Source organism: Tympanuchus pallidicinctus, unplaced genomic scaffold, assembly GCF_026119805.1.
Source record: "Tympanuchus pallidicinctus isolate F22 unplaced genomic scaffold, pur_lepc_1.0 scaffold62, whole genome shotgun sequence".
NCBI lineage: Eukaryota > Metazoa > Chordata > Aves > Galliformes > Phasianidae > Tympanuchus > Tympanuchus pallidicinctus.
In genome coordinates this window covers 19,068-43,847 of record NW_026294783.1, presented here as the reverse complement: position 1 = coordinate 43,847, position 24,780 = coordinate 19,068, and the positions used below count along the sequence as shown (strand labels likewise).

The window sequence follows — 24,780 nt, the reverse complement described above, 5'->3', positions numbered from 1 at the left end:
GCTCCCACACAGACCTCTCCCTGCCCTTTGCTGTACCAGCTGTTCAGAGACAGCAGGAATTGCCTATTTTATGAACAGACCAGGATAAAATAGGGTTTTATATAGCTGCATTTCCAACCCCCTACCAGACTTAGGTGACCAGACCGGATACCAAAAGTAAAGGTGCTGTTTTCTTTTTAATTTAACCGTAGACTTTGGTGTTTAGGTACTAAAACATAAAATGGAAAATGGCAGCACTACTCACACTTTGCAGTTTAATGCCTGAATTCCCTCTTTAACCACAGCTCCAAAGCCAATAACACTAACTTCTCAAAAGTGAAGTACAGTTTCCGAGATAGAGACCTATAGAAATTAAATGAGAAGAATTATAAAGAATCAGCATTCGACCAGTTTCAGAATGGACTCGTTATGTAAATGGACTCAGAATGCAAAGGACCAATGAAAACTATGGGATGTGACGTTGCAGTCCCACTGCTGCCCGGTGACAGCTTCATGGTGCTGCAGCAATAGCATCTCTGGCTTTCTGAAAGAAGAGAAGTTGCCATCATCTTACATATCGAACAGGACACCCCTTGTGTATTTCCCCCTTCTACAGACTGCAAACAGCCATTAAATACACATTTTTTTGTAGTGCAACACGGAAGATTTATTGTTGCAGCGCTTCTATTGTGAACAGGTGGTAGGTAGAGCATGAAGCGTTCTAGCAGAGCCCACTTCAAAGGCTTTTCTACTTGATTGTGTTGAAAGTAATCTTCACTTGTTTTGCTTATTCAGGCTCATTCGCTTGCCCTGAAAGAGTCATACATCAATTAGCGTGATATAAAACACTTGAAGATGAAGATGAGGAGTTCAGCCCCCTTGATCTTCAGGAAGCAGATGGTTAATTGTCCTGCTCGAAAAGGGCCTGGATTGAGGCAGTGCCTCTGACCAAAGGAATGTGGATGCGTCTGAAGGCAGCCAGGTGTGGAACACTGCAGCCTTCTGTGGTTTTTTGCAGCAGCGAAAATAAGGAACATGGACAGAACTCTCATGGTATGGAAGCAAGTAGTTGGGAAGATTGGAAGGCAAAAGGATTTATCTCTTTTCCCTTCTGGTTTGTCCCAGGGAAAGCAGTATGGTTGTTCCAAGCAGTGAATTCCTGTTCAGCTGGGACAAATGCCTTCTGTACCGAGCTCCCATTCACTGTTCCGGCTTCGTTAGGGGGCTGACGAGGCCTGGGTTGAACTCTTCCATATTGGCTCCTCGTGTTGTTGGGAGGAATTTGATATCGGAAGACTCTGCAGGGCAGATTTGCATATGGTTCCATAGGCCTGAGAATAACTGCCCATGGACGCCTTGGGATCGCCGGCAGCTCCCACGTTCGCGGTCATATGGAACATCTTTTTACTGCATTTCTGAAGGGGGCGAACGTCTTTGCTGTGGAGTTGAGTATTTCGTGGGTGCTGTGTGAGAAATAAAAGCCGAGGCAGTTAGGAATCTGCAAACAGCTTTCTGAAGTACAAAGAAGGAGCACAGAATTTGCATCACCTGAGTAGTAGAAGGCATCGTGAAGGTTAACTAGCAAACATTAAGGACAATGTGGTGAAAATGGCATGAGGAAGAAAGGCTTTAGAATAGCAACGTCAAGTATGAGCTAATGGCACTGGAGCAAAAAGGCCTGTTTGGGTAGTAACTATTTCCAAAGGTAGTGAATGCTGTACATAAATGCACAAAACAGACCATCGTTCCCCAAAATCCCCTCCTGGTTTCTGGCAATCAATTTCTGGCTTGGTGAGTGTCTGAGCTGGAGGCTGCAGACGGACACCAATCCCAGAATAAAGGTTAATCGTGTGCCAATGACTCAGACTGCCCAAATGGCTGAGGACAGGAGTTGCTGGAGCCTGGCTGGGCGCTGAAAATGAGCGCGGAGCAAGTTGGAATGTCAGAACTTCTCAGCTGCTGCTGAGAAAGATGGAAAAGTCGTCATTTCACAGAATCACAGAATGACAGAACTGTAGGGGTTGGAAGGGAGCTGCAGAGCTCATGGAGTCCAACCCCCTGCCCAAGCCGTTCCTACAGCAGGTCGCACAGGTCGGCATCCAGGCAGGTCTGGAACATCTGCAGAGCAGGAGACTCCACCACCTCCCTGGGCAGCCTGCTGCAGTGAACAGTGGGACCATAGAGACACGTTGGGACCCATAGAGACACATTGGGAGCCATAGAGACACATTGGGACCCATAGAGACACGTTGGGACCCATAGAGACACATCGGGACCCATAGAGACACACTGGGACCCACAGACTTCCCCCCCTCCCTGCAGCCTGTCCCATTGCTCCTCCCCTCACTGCACAGCCGTTCCTTCGCACATTGCTGCACAACTTCCTATGCTGCAGTTTCCAGCCGTTTCCCCTTGTCCTGTCTCCACTCACCACTGAAAACAGTCTGGCCTCGCCATGCTGCCCCCCACACCTCAGATATTTACAGACCTGGATCAGGTCCCCTCTCAGTCTCCTTTTCTCCATGCTGAACAGACCCAGTTCACTCAGCCTTTCTCCATAGCAGAGATGCTCCAGGCCCCTCACCATCTTTTGGCCCTCCGCTGGACTCTTCCCAACAGATCCCCGTCTGTTTTGTGCTGGGCAGCCCAGAACTGGACGCCGTGCTCCAGGTGAGGCCTCAGCAGGGCAGAGCAGAGGGGGAGGATCGCCTCGACCTGCTGGCCACGCTCTGTGCAATGCACCCCAGACTCATGCCATTGGCCCTCTTGGCCACAAGGGCACACTGCTGGCTCATGGCAACCTGTCGTCCACCAGGACACCCAGGTCCTTCTCCTCAGAGCTCCCCTCCAGCAGCTCATCCCCCATCCTGTACTGCTGCATGCCATTATTCCTCCCAAACACACGATCAGTCACAATGCTGATGGGCATCCAGTGCCACTGGCAGTGGACAGTGTGAGCCTTCTGGGGAACAGACACAAAGCACAGGCTGCGTGCAGCACGATCTTCTCCCTGTCAGGCACTTACAGCGACAGGCAGTGAGTCACAAGAACCCACAGAACCCACAGATGACGATGTTCGTATCTTTCACTGAGAAGCTGGCGAGGCTCAGAGAGGCTGTGGATTCCCCGGCCCTGGAGGAGCCCCAGGCTGGGCTGCATGGGGCCGTGGGCAGCCTCACGTCCTGCCTGACTCAGGCAGGGGCTTGGAAACGATGACCTTAGTGGCCCTTCCAACTCAAGCCATCCTGTGACTCCACAGTTCTCATGAATGCCTGGACTTCAATATTCCAGGGAAAAGTTTGTGCTCACGAAGCCACCCGTCAGCATTGGGTTTGTGGGAGGTGTAAGGTGAAAGCCACTCCTCTGCCCCCGGTGATTCCTTCACACGGGGTTTTAAACTACAGCACCAGACAAAACATTGGGAACGCAGGTATTGCAGCGCTGAGGATCAGAGCATGAAAGCTCCTGTCTGAATCTACAAGCAAGTTGTGACAGGTGATTTCCAGACACATTTCACTCAGCACACCATGCAGCACTACAGTACAGATGTTCACATATCCTCTGCAAGCCCAACTGTGTTACTGAACTCAGCTACTGGTACATTTGACTGACACTACAGGCAATGAAATTGCATTCCATCTGATGGGCACTCATTAATTAATAACTCATCGACATCACTTGCCTCTCATCCAAGTTTCTGTACCGAGTTACAAATCATGATCTTTGGTCACTGAACTTTCTTTCTGCGCATTACTGCTACTTACACGGGAAGGGTTCTGTACGCTTGCAGGAAGCTGAGCATTTGCATTTGCCCACATAATTTGTCTCCTCTGCTTCCCATCGCTGGCAGTTCTTCCCTGCTGAGGAGGTGGTGCAGAATGGTTCCTGATGACAGCACCAGAATTTGCATTACCTGCTGGAGGAAAAACGTGAGAAAAAGTAGGAAAATCAGGAGGACAAAGAATGCATTGAGGTAGGGACAGAATATAAAAACAGAGTCGGACTTTGCCACTTCCCTTCCTCTTACAGGACAGAAATATTCAGAATGAATCACAGAACCATAGAAAGGCCTGGGTTGAAAAGGACCACGATGATCATGGAGTTCCAACCCCCTGCTGTGTGCAGGGTCACCAACCAGCAGACCAGGCTGCCCAGAGAACCCATGGGATGCCATAAGGATCCATAGGGTGCCATAAGAATCCATAGGGTGCCATAGGGATCCATAGGGTGCCATAAGAATCCATTGGGTGCCATAGGGATCCATAGGGTGCCATAGGGACCCATAGCAGTGCCATAAGGATCCATTGGGTGCCATAGGGATCCATAGGGTGCCATAGGGACCCATAGCAGTGCCATAAGGATCCATTGGGTGCCATAGGGATCCATAGGGTGTCATAGGGACCCATAGCAGTGCCATAAGGATCCATTGGGTGCCATAGGGATCCATAGGCTGTGCTAAGGATGCATAGGTTTCCTTGAGGCCCTGCAGATACATAGGTCACCTTTGGGTGCCATAAGGATCCATAGGGTGTCCTAAGAATCCATAGGGTGTCCTAAGAATCCATAGGGTGCAATTGGGATCCATTGGGTGCCATAAGGATCCATAGGGATGCCCTGAGGATGCGTGGGGTGCCATAGGGACCCATAGAATCACAGAATCCCAGCATGGCCTGGGTAGATACAGGAGCACAGCGCTCACCTGGTTGCAACCCCTGCTGTGTGCAGGTCGCCAACCAGCAGCCCAGGCTGCCCAGAGCCACATCCAGCCTGGCCTCCAATGCCTGCAGGGATGGGGCATCCACAGCCTCCTTGGGCAACCTGTGCCAGTGCCTCACCGCCCTCTGGCTCAAAAACTTCCTCCTCACATCCAACCCAAACCTCCCCTGTCTCACTTTAAAGCCATTCCCCCTTGTCCTGTCACCACCCACCCTCACACACAGCCGTTCCCCTCCTGTTTCTCCGCTCCCTCCAAGCACTGAAGGCCACCATGAGGTCTCCCCGCAGCCTTCTCTTCTCCAAGCCCAACCAGCCCAGTTCCCTCAGCCTTTCTCTCAGGAGAGCATTCACTGGACCACAGCAGTACCTACTTTGAACAGCACAGTGTGTGATGGGGTTGTAGATCACACCGATCTTTGATGTTGAGAAGTCTTTGCTCTGGTTGGATACCTCTGCCTGGACACTGGCTGTGCTTCCAGCATCCCTGTGTGGATGTTTTGGCAGAGGTGCTGGTGGCATTCCCTGGCTTTTCCTGGTGGTTAAAGTCACAGGATTGGAATATGGAAAGAATGGTCTGGGTTGAGATTGACTCGATTCAGTGTCTCCTCTCTGCGTTTGCTCCTTTGGGTGGCTATTTACTTTCTTTTGAAGGATCATCTACAGAAAAAAGAGAAGCTGGTTAGACTTAAAACAGCTAAGAAGCAAAGCAGAGGGATAAAACACAAACAAACGTTTGTAGGAGACAAACACGCAAATACATTATTTCCCAGGATATGAAATAATTACAGTTTGCAAATTAATTTGGCATCGGAAAGAAGATAAACATAATATTCTCAGCAGAAAGAAAGAATGGGCTGAAGCATTAAGAAAAAGGTTGGGCTCAATAGATGATTTTAGTACATCTTGAGGGGGAATATCAGTACACAAAGTCGGCATTAAGCATTTCAAAGGCAGAATCGATGCACCAAGGAAAAGGGAACTGTGCTGCTTCTTCCCATCTCCCTCTAGAATCCTGTTAAGCCGATTCATGAATGGTCAGACATTCACTCCAGCTCCTTCACAGCCTTCTCTCAGCTCCCTCTGCATGGCTGTTACTACAGGATGCTTTGGGTCGGAAGGGACCGGTTAGGCCTGTTAGCCTGACCTCGGTGCCAGGGAAGGTGATGGAGCAGATTGTCTGGAGGGAGATCATGCAGGGGGATCAGGCCTAGCCAGCATGGGTTCGTGAAGGGCAGGTCCTGCTTGACCAACCTGATCTCCTTCTATGACCCATCTGGTGGATGAGGGAAAGGCTGTGGATGCTCTGCCTGGACTCCAGCACAGCCTTTGGCGCTGCCTCCCACAGCATCTCCTGCAGAAGCCGGCAGCTTGGATGGCTGCAGTGTGGGCTGGGTGAGGAGCTGCATGGAGGGCCGGGCTCAGAGAGTGGTGGTGAATGGAGTCAAATCCAGCCGGCGACCGGTTGTGAGCGGTGTTCCCCAGGGGTCAGTGCTGGGCCTGGGCTCTGCAATATCTCTATTGATGACCTCGATGAGGGCATCGAGTGCAGCCTCAGTAAATTCGCAGATGGCACCAAATGGGCTGGAAGTGTGGATCTGCCTGGGGGTAGCGAGGCCCTACAGAGGGATCTGGACAGGCTGGAGAGCTGGGCTGAAGCCCATGGGATGAGGTGCAACAAGGCCAAATGCCGGGTCCTGCACTTCGGCCACAACAACCCCAGGCGACGCTGCAGGCTTGGGGCGGTGTGGCTGGAGGACGGCGTAGAGGAAATGGAGCTGGGGGTATTGATGGATGCTGGGCTGAACAGGAGCCAGCAGTGTGCCCAGGTGGCCAGGAAGGGCAAGGGCAGCCTGGCCTGCATCAGAAATGGCCAGCAGGAGCAGGGAGGGGAGCATCCATCCCCTGTGCTCAGCTCTGTGAGGCCGCACCTCGAGGGCTGGGTCCAGTTTTGGGCCCCTCACTGCAAGAAAGACATGGAGGGCCTGGAACGTGTTCAAAGGAGGGCAATGAAATGGTGAGGGGTCTGGAACACAGGGCTGTGAGGAGAGGCTGAAGGAGCTGGGAATGTTCAGGGTGAGAAGAGGAGCTGAGGGCAGAGCTCACTGCTCTCTATGGCTGCTGAAGGCAGGCTGCAGGGAGCTGGGGGGCGGCCTCTGCTCTCGTGCCATCAGTGATGGGAGCAGAGGGAACGGCTTCAAGCTGCGGCAGGGGAGATTCAGGCTGGACATGAGGAAGAATGAGGTGTCAGAAAGGTGGGCAGCACTGCAATGGATGCCCAGGGAGGTGGGGGAGGCGCCGAGCCTGGGGGTGTTGAAGGCAAGGCTGGGTGCTGTGCTGAGGGCCGTGGTTCAGTGGGAGCTGCTGGTGATGGGGGAGCGGTTGGACTGGGGGAGCTTGGAGGTCTTTTCCAACCTTGGTGATTCTATGATTCTATGTCCTTTAAGTGCAGGCTGTTCCACCCTGCTGTAGGCAGCGGCAGCCCCCACGGCCCCGTCCAGCCTGGCCTCCAGTGCTTCCAGGAAAGGACACCCACAGATCCACAGCCTCACCCTGCAACCCATTCCAGTGCCTCCCCATCCTGACAGTAAAGAATTTCTGCCTAATTTCTCCTCTCTGTGCCCCCTCTTCCAGCTCAACCCATTCCCCCAGCATCAGAACCCCTCCGAGGTTTCGGGTCTTGGTGCAATCTGCTCTCACCCTCCTCTGATCGCAGCCATGCCCAGTTTCACGCATGACAAGAATCACTTAAAACTTGTTTCCTACCCTTTAACCTCGACTATGAGCAGCCTGCTAACATTTAGAACATCTTTTCTATGTTCAGTTTCCATTTAGGCATCACTCCTAACACTTTTCCACAGCAAAATTTGCTAGTTTCTTTCTCTATCAAAGACCTCAAATATATTTGAAGTAGGTTCAGTTCTCTTTTTCTTCAAACCAACTTTATTTTCCCTCACCCTGGGAAGGTGGGCACCTTTAGCAGCCATTCTCATTGCACTTTTCCATCTGTAAGCTTCCTTCTCAGTCTTCTCTTCCCACTGCCACTCTTTCCAGTGCCTGTTTCACTACCTTCAAACTCCTACAATCATTTTCCAGCTCCTGCTCTTCTCACCGTCTTCCTGCTCTGCCTCCTAATGATAAATTGTTCATCCTGAAATCGCATCCCCTTTTGCTGCTCCTTTGAATTCTCTCGTTTATTCACTCTGGCTTTCCTCCCCAGCCTCTCACCGCTGTGCAGCACAGTCCATTCCATCCCATCCCAGTTACATCTGATTTGTCTCTCTGTCCTTTCTCTCCCTTAAGCATTACTCAAATGTGAGCTTCAGTTACCTGTGCTGCCTGCAGCCCTTCTCGCTCCTCCTCTGTTCTTTTACAGCACATCTCACCCCCTCACCTTATTTCACCCATTCTGTACCCACCTACAGCCAAATTACGGGGCCAGTTTAGAACCAGCATCAACGTGTGATCCTCATTCCATGCCCTCTTCTCCCTTTCCAGCTGAAGCTCTCATTTTTCTTCTTTTTTAACCCATTCTTTTCCCCCTTTTTTAAACCAAAGGGAAAGTCCAGCTTTTATTTCCCTGTTGATTTTAGCACATATACCGAAGCTACCGGAACATTGCTTTCCCTTTTTCCCTGCGCAGTCCAAGCTCCAGCATCACCTTTTTTTTTTTCTTTTTCCCCTCGATTATTACATCATTTCTGATTTTTCAAGTTCTGTATGTCTCCACATTACTGTGTCCAGATACGGCTCCTAGGACTCGTGGGACATCCCTTATTTCTTCCATACAAAGAGACAGACTCTTCCCAAACGACAAGGTTATCCATCACAGGACTTATGGAGCTGCATTTATCCTTCACTTGCTCTTCCTTCTCTGTTAATAGCTCTGCCATGTGCAGACAGGAGACAGAGAGCAGCCCCATAGGAAGGGATGTGGGGGTTCTGGTGGTTGGCTTCCCCATAACGGGGAATGGAGGAGCTGATTTCAGCTCTTTTGTGATGGCAACAGGGAATGGCACGGAGCTTTGCTGGATGGGGGTCGTGTTAGGGGTTAGGAAAAGGGTGGTGGACATGGAACAGGCTGCCAGGACAGTGGGCATGGCCCTGGGATGCTGCAGCTCAAGGAGTGTTGGGACACTGCTCTCAAACATGGGGTTTGGGAGGTCCTGAGTGGAGGCAGGAGATGGAATCAGTGATTGATCCTGGCGGGCAGCTGCCAACCTTTGGAGCGTTCTATGATGCTGCAGTTCCGAGATCTGTCAGTTCTGTGTTTGTGATGCACTGTGCAATGGCTCTTGACAGCTACTGACTGAACAATTAACTGTATTTTATATGTGCACAGCCACAAAGGAGCTCAGAGAGAGAATGGAAGCACCAGACCCCAAATAACAGCGCCAAGCTTCTCCCAGGCCATCAGCCCACCCGAGATCTGCACAAACAGGAGAGCACAGGGCTGCGCCATGGGAACCCAAGCTGAGATCTCCTGAGGAAGGAGAAGCAAAGAGCTGCAATGGGCCCCTGCCAGAGCTGTCCCCAAAGCCCACCAACCCCATCATCCGGGTGTGAAACCCACCCTGAGCAGTGATCTCCAGATCACCTGAAAGGCAGCTGCTGCCTAGGAGCTGGCCACATTATGGGATGCAGGGGAAAAGCAGTTTGGTTTCACGCAGGAATTATTATGGGGTGCTTAAGGAAGGAACCAAAGGCAGGAAAGAAGTTTAGGCGATTTGCAGAAAAACAAGTGTGGAAAATCAGTGGTTAAAGGTCTTCAAACAGTCAGTCTCATGTAAAAAGCTGGACTTATGCTTATCTGCACCTAATCAATGCAATTTGCTCTACCTTACCAATATTTTTTAACTCTTTCCTGTGAGAGGGGCTCTAAATTTTCCTGTATGTATGACTACAGCTCTGAAGGCTCACCTGCCCATTATGCCAGCAGCTGTGTGCAGGTGTGCAGGCACAATGGGCAGCAAAGATGAAGGCCCTCTCGTTAGTGAATGGCTCCATCTGTCTGGAGCACAAAGGTAAGTGGGTCCCCACGGGCCAGCCTGGCAGTGAGAGCACCTCTGTCTGTCCAGGTTTGAAAGCACAAGGTTTGGGAGCACAAGTGGCACCAGATAAAGGACATGGGAAATCCAGGCCATCTATGCATAATCTGTACCTGCAACTGGAGTTGGGCAGGGACTCATGTTGTAATGCAGTAACTGGGGGGATCATAGAATCATAAAATGGCCTGAGTTGAAAAGGACCACAATAATCACTGAGTTCCAACCCCCTGCTGTGTGCAGGGTCACCGACCACCAGACGAGGCTGCACAGAGAACCCACAGGGTGCCATAAAGATCCATAGGGTGCCATAGGGTGCCATAATCAGAATCATCACAGAACCCCAGCATGGCCTGGGTTGCACAGGAGCACAGCGCTCACCTGGTTGCAACCCCTGCTGTGTGCAGGTCGCCAACCAGCAGCCCAGGCTGCCCAGAGCCACATCCAGCCTGGATGGATGGGGCAGACACAGTAAAGAAGAGGTAATGAATTGTGAGGAAGAGATCAAAGGCTGATGGAATCAGGCTGTAAATACAATAGCAAGCCTTGGATAAATTGTGAACCTGGAGTACTCAATAAGGGGGAAGTGGGAGGAGTTGTTGGTGTTGGGGCACTGGGGATACAGGGCTGTGATTTGGTTTCAGCTGTGTGCTCCTGTTTGCAGGATGTCCACCACTGCAATTGCAAATTTACACTTTTTCACAGGAGATCTGGTCTCCAAAAATCATTTCTTTCTCACACTACTGGCAGGAACTGGGGACGCACAGCAGCAGTCGCCTCATTTCTCAGGTTGATGGATAGAACACATTTTGTTCTAACAGGTCTGGGGCCCCCAGCACAAGAAGGACAGGGAGCTGTGGGAGAGGGTGCAGAGGAGCCACAAAGATGATCAGGGGCTGCAGCACCTCCACTGCAAAGACAGGCTGAGGGAGCTGGGCTCGTTCAGCATGGAGGAGAGAAGCTGCGGGGTGACCTCAGTGCAGCCTGCAGTGCCTAAAGGGAGCCTGCAGACAGGAGGGGAGTCAGCTGTTGGGAAGGGGAGATGGCAGCAGGATGAGGGGGATGGTTTGAAGCTGAGGGAGGGCAGCTGGAGGTTGGATGTCAGGGGAAGTTGTGTGCTGTGAGAGCGGTGAGGGGCTGAACAGCTGCCCAGAGAGGCTGTGATGCCCCGTCCATCCCTGGAGGTGTTCGAGGCCAGGTTGGATGGGGCCCTGGGCAGCCTGGGTTGCTGTGAAATGTGGAGGTTGGTGGCCCTGCTGTGGTGGGGGTTGGAGCTTCATCATCCTTGCAGTCCTTTCCAACCCAAGTGTTCTGTGATTCTGTGTGAATGATATGAAACACCACGCTGTCACCGTAAGGATGTAAGGAAAGCCCAAGGGAAGGCAAATAGAAGAAAATGGCAGAATTCAGTCAGTCCAAGAATGACAGATCCTTGGGGGGATTAAGGCTTCAGAAAACAGGGCAAAAGAATGTACCTCATACAGTTTGTTTCGATATTCTGCCACAGACAGCTGAGTGTCATCAGCTAAAGGAAGAATCACATCGTAACCCAGAGAGGGCTCCGTGGCAGGGCAGTGAAACCTAGGAAGATGACAGCATGGCGTAAGGCACTGAGACTAAACCAGCTCCACAGATTAATATTATGCTGAATTAACTGTTGTTCAATCATCTAGCGTGACCTCTAGAGTAAACAGGCTTGGAGAGGGTTAGGGATTAACTTCTTTTTTTCTTTCCACAATTAGCATAAAGGCACCTCATGCTGAAAGCAGCTCTCTAACATCTGAGCAGAATGCAGGGATTGGCACACTGGCATTGCTCACCTTTTCACATAGGGATGCTGCAGGGCCTCCTCTGCCGTCAGTCGTTTGTCAGGGTTAAACACTAAAAGCTTCTTCAGAAGATCCAAGGCAGGCAAAGGAGTGGAGGATGGTAAAATCTCCTCAAACGTTACCCGTTGCCTGCAAGTTAGGAAGCAATGAGATAAGCTCACATCATCTATTTCACAGTCCTCAGGGTCCTGAGAGTTGGAAGGGACCTGAGGGCACTGCTCCTTCATTGTGCCTTCGTTGTGCCTTCTTTGGTACAGAGGGGACCATTACAGCTGGAGTCAGGACTCTGGTTCAGCCACAGCACCCATCTGCCTGCCCTCACATCCAAAGATCCTCTCACTCCCCCGAGGCACAGCACAGTGCAACAAGTTCTCTCCCTCTGTGGCACAGACGAGGCAACTTTTGGTGTTTCATCACTTCAGGAAGTCGTGCCAGCTTGGGTGTGAAGTCCCACACAGCTGGAGGTGAAATTCACTGCAGGTATTTGCCCAAATTCCCTCACACACCTCACGCCCGGTGACTCGAGCATCTGTGGGCACATCCCTCTGTGGCGTTCATAAATGGATGTTTATCCTTCGGAAAGCCAGAAGGAGACTATGGGAGGCCAGCTGAAGAAGTCATCATAAAAAGGCACGCATTGGTCACATGAGCAGCGAGAGACCTGATGGAGTTTGAGGAGGTTTAGGTTGGACATAAGGAAGAACTTCTTCTCTCAAAGGGTGCTCAGGCCCTGCAATGGCTGCACAGGGAGGTGGTGGAGTCGCCGTCCCTGGCGGCGTTCAAGAGGCATCTGGATGAGGAGCTGTGAGATGTGGTTTAGTGCTGGTGGTGGCAATGGTGATGAGGAGATGGTTGGACTGGATGATCTTATAGATCGTTTCCAACCTTGTGATTCTATGATTCTGAGTGGATCAAGGTCTGAGCCCTCACCCAACCCTCTAAACATCAGGTTTATCACTGAGCATCCAGAGAATCCACACAGCTCATAGCTAGGAGGACAGTACTGCCAATTCCCTGATGAGGAGGGATGCCCAGACCATGGCAGATACGGGTACAAGTCATTAGAAACTGGTGCCTAGCTTGCTATGGCCTTAGGCTTGTGCAGAAGTGTTGCATTTCCTAATATTTACTAATTAGGTGTGGAATAATTGACTTAAGCAGAGTTATGTTGTGGTCTGTGTGAATAGCAGGAGAATTCAACAGAACCACGAGACATACAATGAAAAAACCTGAAAATCACACTGAGAGTCATTAAACAGCTGGAACGAAGCTGTCAGCCTAAATAGATTCATGTTCTCCACGTGTGAACCAATGATATTACATAGCTCATGTAATAAGAAGTATTACATGAGTAATATTAAGTAAGTAATAAGTAAGTTGTAGTACCTCCTATTTACTTCCCTGGAAACGACAGCAGTTACAAAGAGCACAGTGACACTGTTTGAGAGAGCAAATTCTGGGCTACGAAACACAATCTCTAAACACAGTCACCACTGCTATGCATTTCTGCCACTTCTACCTACGCTTCCATGTCAGACACCATTCTGCCAGACAGCCATCTGTCACACGACAACAGAATGTAATGGAATATTGGTGGGAACGTTCAGCCTCTCCTGCCGTACCACCAACATCCACCTGTGATGCTGTGGGCCTACATGCTAAAATAAGCCCCCATAGACACCCAAACAACTCAGGAAAGTAAAATTTCTAATTTGGAGAAAGTACACATGGCAACAGTTTGCAACCATAGAATCATGGAATGGCCTGGATCATGGAGTTCCAAACCCCTGCTGTGTGCAGGGTCACCAACCAGCAGACCAGGCTGCCCAGAGAACCCATGGGGTGCCATAAGAACCCATAGGGTGCCATAGGGATCCATAGGGTGCCATAAGAACCCATAGGGTGCCATAGGGATCCATAGGGTGCCATAGGGATCCATAGGGTGCCATAAGAACCCATAGGGTGCCATAGGGATCCATAGGGTGCCATAGGGATCCATAGGGTGCCATAAGAACCCATAGGGTGCCATAGGGATCCATAGGGTGCCATAGGGATCCATAGGGTGCCATAAGAACCCATAGGGTGCCATAGGGATCCATAGGGTGCCATAGGGATCCATAGGGTGCCATAAGAACCCATAGGGTGCCATAGGGATCCATAGGGTGCCATAAGAACCCATAGGGTGCCATAAGAACCCATAGGGTGCCATAGGGATCCATAGGGTGCCATAAGAACCCATAGGGTGCCATAAGAACCCATAAGGTGCCACAGGGATCCGTAGGGTGCCATAAGAACCCATAGGGTGCCATAGGGATCCATAGGGTGCCATAGGGACCCATAGGGTGCCATAGGAACCCATAAGGATCCAGAGGGTGCCATAATCATAGAATCATCCTAGAATGGCCTGGGTTGCACAGGAGCACAGCGCTCACCTGGTTCCAACCCCTGCTGTGTGCAGGTCGCCAACCAGCAGCCCAGGCTGCCCAGAGCCACATCCAGCCTGGCCTCCAATGCCTGCAGGGATGGGGCATCCACAGCCTCCTTGGGCAACCTGTGCCAGCACTGGCAGGTAACACTGGGATAACTTTTTGTACACACTAAACAGCAGCTGTTGACATCTGAGACACATTTAACATACAGAGCTTACCGGGAACTCATGCGGTCAATAATTGAGGCCCTGTAGTCTGATTTCATAGCCATAATATCTGCAATAACAAAATTACAGTCGACGATCAGCAGAGCTTTGTAGTTTATGCAGGAAAGCAAATATATGGCATTAAAATGGCATAGAGGAAATCAGCCTAATAAATGTCATAGAAAATTATTCTAACAGAGATCAGAAGGAAATCTTATGGAGTGGGGACAGAATATTTACTTACACATTTTCTAATACTGTTCACAGTTTCTATTTACATTCTCACGGGTTTCATAAACATGTGCTCCTATACTCCATAGCTGGAAGCACCAAGACATGTGAGGCAAAACGACCTGCTCCAAAGCACTGCTTTGCACAGAGAATGAGAGATCCAGCTGTTTGCTCCGGCACTTCTGGGTTCTTTTTGACTGATGACCATGAGCTGCTTCCTGGACGGATCTGTCAGACCCTTTTAGTCAACAGTTGCAATGGAATCGTGGTTTTTTTCAGAATCTTGCTTCTCAGTTCCCTACAAATCTCATGGAAAAGTTGCTGCTCACAGTTCAGTTTTCCTTGTTTGAAAAGTTTCATCCCTATGGCACTCTATGGGTCCCTATGGGTCCTTATAGCACTCTATGGGTCCCTATGGGTCCCTATGGGTCCTTATAGCACCCTATGGATCCCTATGGCACCCTATGGGTCCTTATAGCACTCTATGGGTCCCTATGGGTCCTTATAGCACCCTATGGATCCCTATGGCACCCTATGGGTCCCTATGGGTCCTTATAGCACCCTATGGCACCCTATGGGTCCCTATGGGTTCCTGTGGCATCCTATGTGTCTTTATAGCACCCTATGGATACCTATGGCACCCTATGGGTCCTTATAGCACTCTATGGGTCCCTATGGGTCCTTATAGCACCCTATGGATCCCTATGGCACCCTATGGGTCCTTATAGCACTCTATGGGTCCCTATGGGTCCCTATGGGTCCTTATAGCACCCTATGGATCCCTGTGGCACCCTATGAGTCCCTATAGGTCCTTATAGCACCTTATGGCACCCTATGGGTCCTTATAGCACCCCATGGCACCCTATGGGTCCCTATGGGTTCCTGTGGCATCCTATGTGTCTTTATAGCACCCTATGGATCCCTCACTTGAAGGGTGGACTGTTGGATGGATTAGGACACAGCCAAAGGGTTGTGATCAATGGTTCTGTGTCAGGGTGCAGGAGGACAAGTTTGTGTCCCTCAGGAGTCGGTCTTCAACGTCTCCATCAATGACGGACGACGGCATCGAGTGCAGCCTCAGGGAGTTTGTGATAACAGCAAGCTGAGTGCTGCAGTCCGAACACTGAAGGAAGGGAAGCCATCCAGAGGGACCTGGACAGGCTGGAGAAGTGAAATCTAACGAGGTTCAGTAGGGCCAGGTGCAGGTGCCGCATTTGAGTTGGGGCAAACCCAGGTATTGATAGAGACTGGGCAAAGAACCCCATGAGAGCAGCCCTGCGGAGAAGGACTGGGGGTCCTGGTAGATGAGAAGCTGGACATGAGCAGAGGGCTGGAGCAGCTCTGCTGTGAGGAAAGGCTGAGGGAACTGGGATGGTTTCGCTTGGAGAAGAGAAGGCTGAGGGGAGACCTCATGGTGGCCTTCAGTGCTTGGAGGGAGCGGAGAAACAGGAGGGGAACGGCTGTGTGTGAGGGTGGGTGGTGACAGGACAAGGGGAATGGCTTGAAAGTGAGACAGGGGAGGTTTGGGTTGGATGTGAGGAGGAAGTTTTTGAGCCAGAGGGCGGTGAGGCAGTGGCACAGGTTGCCCAAGGAGGCTGTGGATGCCCCATCCCTGCAGGCATTGGAGGCCAGGCTGGATGTGGCTCTGGGCAGCCTGGGCTGCTGGTTGGCGACCTGCACACAGCAGGGGTTGGAGCTGGATGATCTTTGAGGTCCTTTTCAACTCAGGCCATTCTATGATTCATTCTATTATTTAGATTTCCAGACCAAAATTACAATTTACTATGACTACACCAGTCCAACTGAGGTATGGTACTGTGTTTTAAACCTTTGCCATTTTATAAAACTTAAAAATGTTCTGAAGGCCTTGTTCTTCCTTCTCATCTAATCAAAGACAGGTCTGTTTTATTACAAAATTAGCATTTCTCTATTAAGATTTCCTTCCTTGGGAAGATGTTAGAAGAAAATCTAATGGATATCTTCTTTCTGATCCAGACAGGCTGCTTTCTTACACTCTTTTTATCTCTTCTTTAAGTAACTTCCTCCATAGGGAAAAGCCTTACCTTCTGAGGATGGGGCAGGAATGACCCTCAAGATCTGCTCTATTTGATTGATGGTTGATGTTCCAGGAAAAAGAGGTTTCCCAAGCAGCAGCTCGCCCAGAATGCAGCCAATGCTCCACATGTCCACCCCTTTAGTGTAGCTACAAAGAAGAACAGAACAGAGTTTGGTCTGTCTTTTTAGTACCTGGCATTCCTATAATCTATTTTGCCTTATTTTGCAAGAAAATTAAGTAAGTTCTTTTATTCCATATAAAACCAGAGAAGGAAATATATTAAAGGTGGGTTTCAGAACAAGGCAACATCTACTGGTCACATTACCAACAGTGAAGATACAAAGCTGCTGCTTAGAAACAACTGATAGGTGTCATGTGATTTTTCAGGGCGTAATGCAGCTAGAAAGAATGATGGCAAACAGTGGATAAACCACAGAAAGGTTTGCATCGGAGCAGACCTTAAAGACAAACCAGTTCCAACCCCACTGCAACGTGCAGGGACTTCCCAGATTGCTCAGAGCCTCATCCAGGTGCCTTGAGCAGCTCCAGGGATGGGACGTCCTCACCTTGTCTGGGCAAACTGATCCAGTGCCTCCCCACTTTTACATCCTACCTTTTACTCCCCTTCTCCTATCACCACGCGCCCTTGTAAAAAGTCCCTTCCCAGCTTTCCTACAGCCCTCCTTTAAATACTAAGAAGGTTTGAAGTCTCCCCGAAGTCTTTTCACTTTCCAGCTCTCAGCCTGTCTTCGTAGGAGAGGTGCTGCAGCCTCTGAGCATCCTTATGGCCTCCTCTGGACTCACTCCAACAGATCAAAACGACAGTCTGCACAACATCCAGATTTCAAACTTGGGGTATAAAACCCACACGTATTTTCTATCGGGAAGCATCAGCTAGTACTGAAAATCTTCCTTAGGCAAAAGCAGAATAAGCCAAAGCTTTCAGCTTCATCAGCAAAGAAAAGCAATGTGCTTGAAAAGATGATCAGGGGCTGCAGCACCTCCACTGCAAAGACAGGCTGAGGGAGCTGGGCTCGTTCAGCATGGAGGAGAGAAGCTGCGGGGTGACCTCAGTGCAGCCTGCAGTGCCTCAAGGGAGCCTGCAGACAGGAGGGCAGTCAGCTGTTGGGAAGGGGAGATGGCAGCAGGACGAGGGGGATGGTTTGAAGCTGAGGGAGGGCAGCTGGAGGTTGGATGTCAGGGGAAGTTCTGTGCTGTGAGAGTGGTGAGGGGCTGCAACAGCTGCCCAGAGAGGCTGTGATGCCCCGTCCATCCCTGGAGGTGTTCAAGGCCGGGTTGGATGGGGCCCTGGGCAGCCTGGGCTGCTGTGAAATGGGGAGGTTGGTGGCCCTGCTGTGGTGGGGGTTGGAGCTCCGTGATCCTTGGGGTCCCTTCCAACCTGGGCCATGCTGTGATGCTGTGAAAAGTAGCAAATTGAGGAAAAAATCTGCCTCCCTGAGTCCTTAAAGCCAAATTCTGAATAAGAGCACAGAGGCACTCAACAAAATTTTGCAATGAATCAGATTTAAGGAGAGAAAAAATAGGTTTGTGGGAGAAAAGACAATAAACAGATGAGCTGATATTGTAGGTAAGTGGTCAACCTAAGAAGCCAGGAAGGAAACATACATGTAATGAGAGAAGTTTAAATGCATGTTGAGAAAATGGACTGTTGACCTCCCACTGCACCCAGAGACATCCAAAATGAAAGGATTTAAGACTTCTCAATCAGAAATTTCCCCCAGCAGTGAAAGAATTGCACAGTGCCACCCCTTTGCTCATAGCAGGCCGTTACCTCCGGGAGGAAAGCAGGATCTCAGGGGCTCGGTACCAGCGCGTGGCCACGTATTCTGTTAAGGCAGGGCTGCTTTGTTCTTCATCCATCTGACACAAAGAACGGGCCAGCCCAAAATCACAGAGCTTCACAAAGCAGTCTGCATCCAGCAAGATATTCGAAGGCTGAATTGAAGAAGGGAAAACGAATAAGCTCTTTACGCTCTGAATGGCAGAAGGTCATCAACATCCTTCTACCAGTCGTGTTCTTCTCATACGTTTCCAGTTAGTGTTTAACAGAAAGGCTGATAGAAAGATAAGGCCTAGGAAGTGAAACATACCTTCTGATCCCTGTGAATAACATTTCCTGAATGGATGAATTTAGTGGCTTTCAGGAGTTGATAGAGAATGTAACACTTGTGGATGTCCTTCAGCACATTCCCCTTCTTAATGACAGCATGTAAATCTGTCTCTGTAATACACAGCAGGAGAAGATTACTGAGTTGCAAATATAAAATTGCTCCAAACCAGGCCAGGATGGACATTTTACAGACTGCAGCCTCTCAACTGAACTCTCAGTGGAGGTGAACGCTTCAACCGCTGATCGCATCGCGATAGAAGAACAGAATCGCAGACTACGGAAGGGACCCATAAGGATCATCAAGAGCAACTCCTGGCTCCACAGAAAGCACAGTCTGTCTGAGAGCACTGCTCAAACTCTTCTCTGACACTGATAGGCTTGGTGCCATGAACCCTTGGGGAGCTGCTTCAGTGCCTAGACACTCTCACTTAAGAACCTTTACCCACTTGACCCTCCCCTGCCATAGCTGCATGCTGCTCCTTCGGGTCACAGATCACAGAATCACAGAATCACAGAATCACCCGGGTTGGAAGGGACCTCAAGGATCACGCAGTTCCAACCCCCCTGCCCAGCAGGGCCACCAAACACACATTCAGATCAGGTTGCCCAGGACCCCGTCCAACCTGGCCTTGAACACGGCCAAGGACGGAGCATCCACAACCTCCCTGGGCAGCCCGTTCCAGGGCCTGACCGCTCTCCTTGTGAAGAACTTCCCCCTAACATCCAACCTAAAGGTCCAATGCAGACAGATCAGTGCTTCCCCCTCCTAAAGAAGCTGTGGGTCACCATAGGGAGACTTCATTGTGGCCTTCCAGAACTTGAAGGGAGTGGAGAAACAGGAGGGGAACGGCTGTGTGTGAGGGTGGGTGGTGACAGGACAAGGGGAATGGCTTGAAAGTGAGACAGGGGAGGTTTGGGTTGGATGTGAGGAGGAAGTTTTTGAGCCAGAGGGCGGTGAGGCAGTGGCACAGGTTGCCCAAGGAGGCTGTGGATGCCCCATCCCTGCAGGCATTGGAGGCCAGGCTGGATGTGGCTCTGGGCAGCCTGGGCTGCTGGTTGGCGACCTGCACACAGCAGGGGTTGCAACCAGGTGAGCGCTGTGCTCCTGTGCAACCCAGGCCATGCTGGGGTTCTGTGATCATTCTATGATTATGGCACCCTATGGGTTCTTGTGGCACCCTATGCATCTCTATGGCACCCTATCGGTTCTCTGGGCACCCTAGTCTGGGGGTTGGCAGCCCAGCCCACGGCAGAGGGTTGAAACTAAGTGACCATTGTGATCCTTTTCAACCCAGGCCAATCTATAATCTATAATTCTATACCTTCAAGTCTCAAATCCAAATCACTTAAAAAATATTAGAGATAACAGTCACTAAAATGGAACCTCCCAGCCACCAGTGACTGCAGTCAGTCTGAGCTCGAGCCTGCAGTCTCTATTATCACTGTAATATCTATTACTTGCAGATTATGCTACAGTAATTGCTCCATTATTACACAGTTTTGTTACAGTAGAACTACATACAGTCTCTTCTATATGCAATTCTGCCATCTCTTCTATCTCTCTAAGTCTTCTGATTTGATGCTCACTGCCTTCCTTCCCTTCCAACCCAACAATGCTCTCATCATTATTATTCCCTCCAAAGCATGGCTGCTGTTCCCATCTAATCACAACAGGGAAGGAAGAAAGATAACTTGCAAGACAGGCTATGTTTAAATAGCCAACAACGCTCAGTCACCCATAGACTCAAAAATGAGGTAGATGTCCTTGTTGTTCTGAGCTCGGATAACATCGAGCAGCTTGATGATATTGGGATGCTCTCCAAATTCCTGCAGAGGGAAGAGAGACCCAGCAGTCAAAGTCGAGTGAATCACACAAGAAAACTGTAATTATTTCCTTTTGTATTATTCTCTAGAACAAACAGTAATGTGCAGTTTCCTTCATTAAGCTTCTACTGAAATATAAGATGTATTTAATCTTCCTCCACAATATGGAACCAGTCAGTTATTCAAAAGTTCTGTATAAGGAATCAGTACTGCAAATGCTGCTGTGTTACGTGTGAGTAAAATTCAGTCACCAGCACTGGCACAGGTTGCCCAAGGAGGCTGTGGATGCCCCATTCCTCGAGGCATTCCAGGCCAGGCTGGATGTGGCTCTGGGCAGACGAATCAAACCATCTCTTCATTGCATTTGGGTCACTGTGTTTTATAGAATCATAGAACCATAGAATCACCAAGGTTGGAAAAGACCTCAAAGCTCCCCCAGTCCAACCGTTCACCTATTCCCAATAGCTCCTACTAAACCACGTCCCTCAGCACAGCATCCAGCCTTTCCTTCAACACCCCCAGGCTCGCTGCCTCCCCCACCTCCCTGGGCATCCATTGCAGTGCTGCCCACCTTTCTGACACCTCATTCTTCCTCACGTCCAGCCTGAATCTCCCCTGCCGCAGCTTGAAGCCGTTCCCTCTGCTCCCATCACTGATGGCACGAGAGCAGAGGCCGCCCCCCAGCTCCCTGCAGCCTGCCTTCAGCAGCCATAGAGAGCAGTGAGCTCTGCCCTCAGCTCCTCTTCTCACCCTGAACATCCCCAGCTCCTTCAGCCTCTCCTCACAGCCCTGTGCTCCAGACCCCTCACCATTTCATTGCCCTCCTTTGAACACGTTCCAGGGCCTCAATATCTTTCTTGCAGTGAGGGGCCCAAAACTGGACACAGCCCTCGAGGTGCGGCCTCACAGAGCTGAGCACAGGGGAACATGACTTTCTTGAATTTCTAATGACTGCTTTGCAAGGCAGCGAAAAAAAAAAAGTGAAAGGTCGTTTCAGTACTGAACACTGAACTTGGAAAAAGGACGAGAAGAAAATATGTGAACATCAGAGAGAACTGAAAAGCAAAGAGTATTGGGAAAATGGACCTTACCTGTAGGAACATAATCTCACGAAACGTTCTCTAGAAAGAAACAAAAAATCGTTATCACATTGCAGAATGACAGAAGAGAGCATGGACTTCCTGTGGGAAAGGAAAACCCATTCGCATTTCTAAGGGAGCGGAAAGCTTCATATAGCAGACAGGCTTGGGAACAAAACAAACAGTTGCTCCGTTAGGTGAGGATACGGGTGCTCTCCAGATTTAGATACTATAGGACATCCTATCCTCCATCCAGGTAAGTTCAGGTTGGATCTCAGGAGGAACTTCTCTACAGACAGGGCTGTTCAGCACTGCCATGGGCTGCCAGGGAGGCGGTTGGGTCCCAATCCCTGGTTGTGTATCACAGCCATTGGATGTGGTGCTCAGGGCCACGTAAATGTTATAAATGGTCTCTAACCTGAGCATCTGTTCTGTTCCTGAAAGCATCAAAAATCTTCTTAACTGCAACTATTTCTCCTGTCCTGCGATTAATTGCTTTCCATACAATGCCGTAAGCCTGCAGGGGGAAAGGACAGGTGAGTGGAACACTGCAGCATCCCAGCGGAATTCAGACCTTCAGCGTGGGAATTCAGTAGAGAAACTCAACAATTACCTACAAGAAAGAGAAATTAGTCCAATAATTAATACTTTGTTCATTGGAGGACTGAGAACATCTATACTCTGACCAAAGGACCTGAACCCATGTTTGACAAGGCAAGGGGGAATGGTTTTAAACTGATAGGGGAGGTTTGGGTTGGATATGAGGAGGAAGTTTTTGAGCCAGAGGGCGGTGAGGCAGTGGCACAGGTTGCCCAAGGAGGCTGTGGATGCCCCATCCCTGCAGGCATTGGAGGCCAGGCTGGATGTGGCTCTGGGCAGCCTGGGCTGCTGGTTGGCGACCTGCACACAGCAGGGGTTGGAACCAGGTGAGCGCTGTGCTCCTGTGCAACCCAGGCCATTCTAGGATGATTCTATGATTATGGCACCCTATGGATCATTATGGATCCCTATGGCACCCTGTGGATCCTTATGGCACCCTGTGGATCCTTATGGCACCCTGTGGATCCCTAAGGCACCCTGGGGATCCTTATATCACCCTGCAGATCCCTATGGCACCCTGCAGATCCCTATGGCACCCTGCAGATCCCTATGGCACCCTATCAATCTCTATGGCACCCGATCAATCTCAATCAATGTGGGTTCTCTGTGCAGCCTGGGCTGCTGGTTGGCGACCTGCACACAGCAGGGGTTGGAACTGGATGAGCACTGTGCTCCTGTGCAACCCAGGCCATGCTGGGATTTTATGATTATGGCTCCTTATGGGTCCCTATAGCACCCTGTGGATCCCTATGGCACCCCATGGGTTCTTATGGCAACCTGTGGGTCCCTAGGGCACACTATGAATCCCTATGACACCCTATGGATCCCTGTGGCACCCTATGGGTTCTCTGGGCAGCCTGGTCTGCTGGTTGGTGACCCTGCACACAAGCAGGGGGTTGGAACTCAGTGATCATCGTGGTCCTTTCCAACCCAGGCCTTTCTATGGTTCTGTGATTCTATGTTCCAGGTTCATAAACATTCTTGGGAAGTCCCCCTGAATGCCGTTATCTCTTATCTAAGTATGAAAACCACTCAGCAAACACAGAACTGTTTGACTTTGTGCAGACATTTAAACATTAACACGAAAGCAATGACACCACTGTGCAGCCATAAAGCACTCCTTAGAATGCGGAAAGATTCAAATCTATGACCAGAAATAAGAAAGTTGGATCTGTCCCACAGGGCAGACCGAGTAACGAGCATCTGCAAGGACCTCATTCATTAACAGCCATCCAGAACAGCCAAAATTCAGGTTAAATGCCCAGCTCCATAGCGTCACAGAATGGCCTGGGTTGAAAAAGCCCACGATGCTCATTTGGTTCCAACCCCCTGCTGTGTGCAGGGTCATCAAACAGCAGACCAAGCTGCCCAGAGAACCCAAAGGGTGCCTTAGGGTCATAAGTGCCATAAGGATCCATAGGGTGTCATAGGGATCCTTAGAGTGCCACAGGGACCCACAGCAGTGCCATAGGGATGCATAGGGTACCATAGGGACCCACAGCAGTGCCAAAAGGATCCTTACGGTGCCATAGGGGCCCACAACAGTACCATAGGGACCCACAGCAGTGCCACAGGGATCCATAGGATGCCATAAGGAGCCAGAGGAGTGCCATAGCGATCCATAGCAGTGCCATAAGAACCCACAGAGTGCCATAGGGTCCATAAAGTCCTACAGGGACCCATAGCAGTGCTATAGGGTCCCATAGGGTACCATAGGGACCCACAGCAGTGCCAAAAGGATCCCTAGGGTGCCATAGGGGCCCACAGCAGTGCCATAGAACCCATAGCAGTGCCACAGGGATCCCATAGGGGCCCACAGCAGTGCCACAGGGATCCATAGGATGCCATAAGGAGCCAGAGGAGTGCCATAAGAACCCACAGAGTGCTATAGGGTCCATAAAGTCCTGCAGGGACCCATAGCAGTGCTATAGGGTCCCATAGGGTGCCATAGGGACCCACAGCAGCAGCAGTTATCGAGCTGTTACCTCTGATTTTCTCCGTTCTGCTCGGTTTAAGCAGCAGGGACGGAACCACGACCGAAGGCAAAGATCCGAAGCAGCTCCCCGCCCCCCCATCCGCTCACCCCCTTTCCCAGCCGCTTCTTCATTTCGTATTTCCCCGCCACGGCCGCGTCCAGCTCCGCTTCGCTCATTGCGGCGCCTCTCCGTCGCCGTGGGAACGGACGCGCCGCGCATGCGCACAGGGCGACACGGCGGTGCTGCGAGCCGTGCGCTTTGCGCCGGGATCACCGGGAGCGCTCTGACGTCATCAAAGCGCGCGGTGTTGCAGTGCGCTTTGCTTTATTCTTTTCCTCTTTCCTTCTTTCCCCCCCTTCCCTCTTTTCTGTTTCCTTTCTCTTCCTTCCCTTTCTTCTTTTCTCTTCCCCCCCTTCCTTCCTTCCTTCCTTCCTTCCTTCCTTCCTTCCTTCCTTCCTTCCTTCCTTCCTTCCTTCCTTCCTTCCTTCCTTCCTTCCTTCCTTCCTTCCTTCCTTCCTTGTTGTTGTTTCTGCATTAGATATTAAAAAGAGGGAATTGATCTGAAGAAGTAGAGCGCAGCGTGCTTGTATTTTGTAACTTGTCCTTGGAAATAGCTGATGTGAAAAAGTAGAAATACCATCTATGTTAGTAACATGGAAATACAGTTGCTGAATTGTGTGAT

General features: G+C 50.4%; 1 protein-coding gene across 2 annotated transcripts; it reads right to left on the bottom strand.

Annotated features, from left to right (window-relative positions):
* Positions 1–573: 573 nt before the first annotated feature.
* MAPK15 (mitogen-activated protein kinase 15) lies at positions 574–24,328 on the bottom strand. Of its 2 annotated transcripts, none has more exons than XM_052665191.1 (13): positions 24,206–24,326; positions 21,941–22,039; positions 21,535–21,564; positions 20,356–20,446; positions 18,600–18,730; positions 18,281–18,444; positions 16,496–16,635; positions 14,214–14,271; positions 11,558–11,695; positions 11,213–11,318; positions 5,067–5,352; positions 3,744–3,892; positions 574–1,442 (listed from the first exon to the last, which is right to left on the bottom strand). In XM_052665191.1, exons 1-13 carry the CDS (start codon positions 24,272–24,274, stop codon positions 1,197–1,199), a joined length of 1,707 nt encoding a protein of 568 aa, XP_052521151.1. In that variant the 5' UTR covers positions 24,275–24,326; the 3' UTR covers positions 574–1,196. The 2 variants fall into 2 exon arrangements, with proteins under 2 accessions (XP_052521151.1, XP_052521152.1); XM_052665192.1 differs by having other exon boundaries at positions 575–1,442; positions 3,744–3,895; positions 24,206–24,328.
* Between the last annotated feature and the right edge of the window lie 452 nt (positions 24,329–24,780).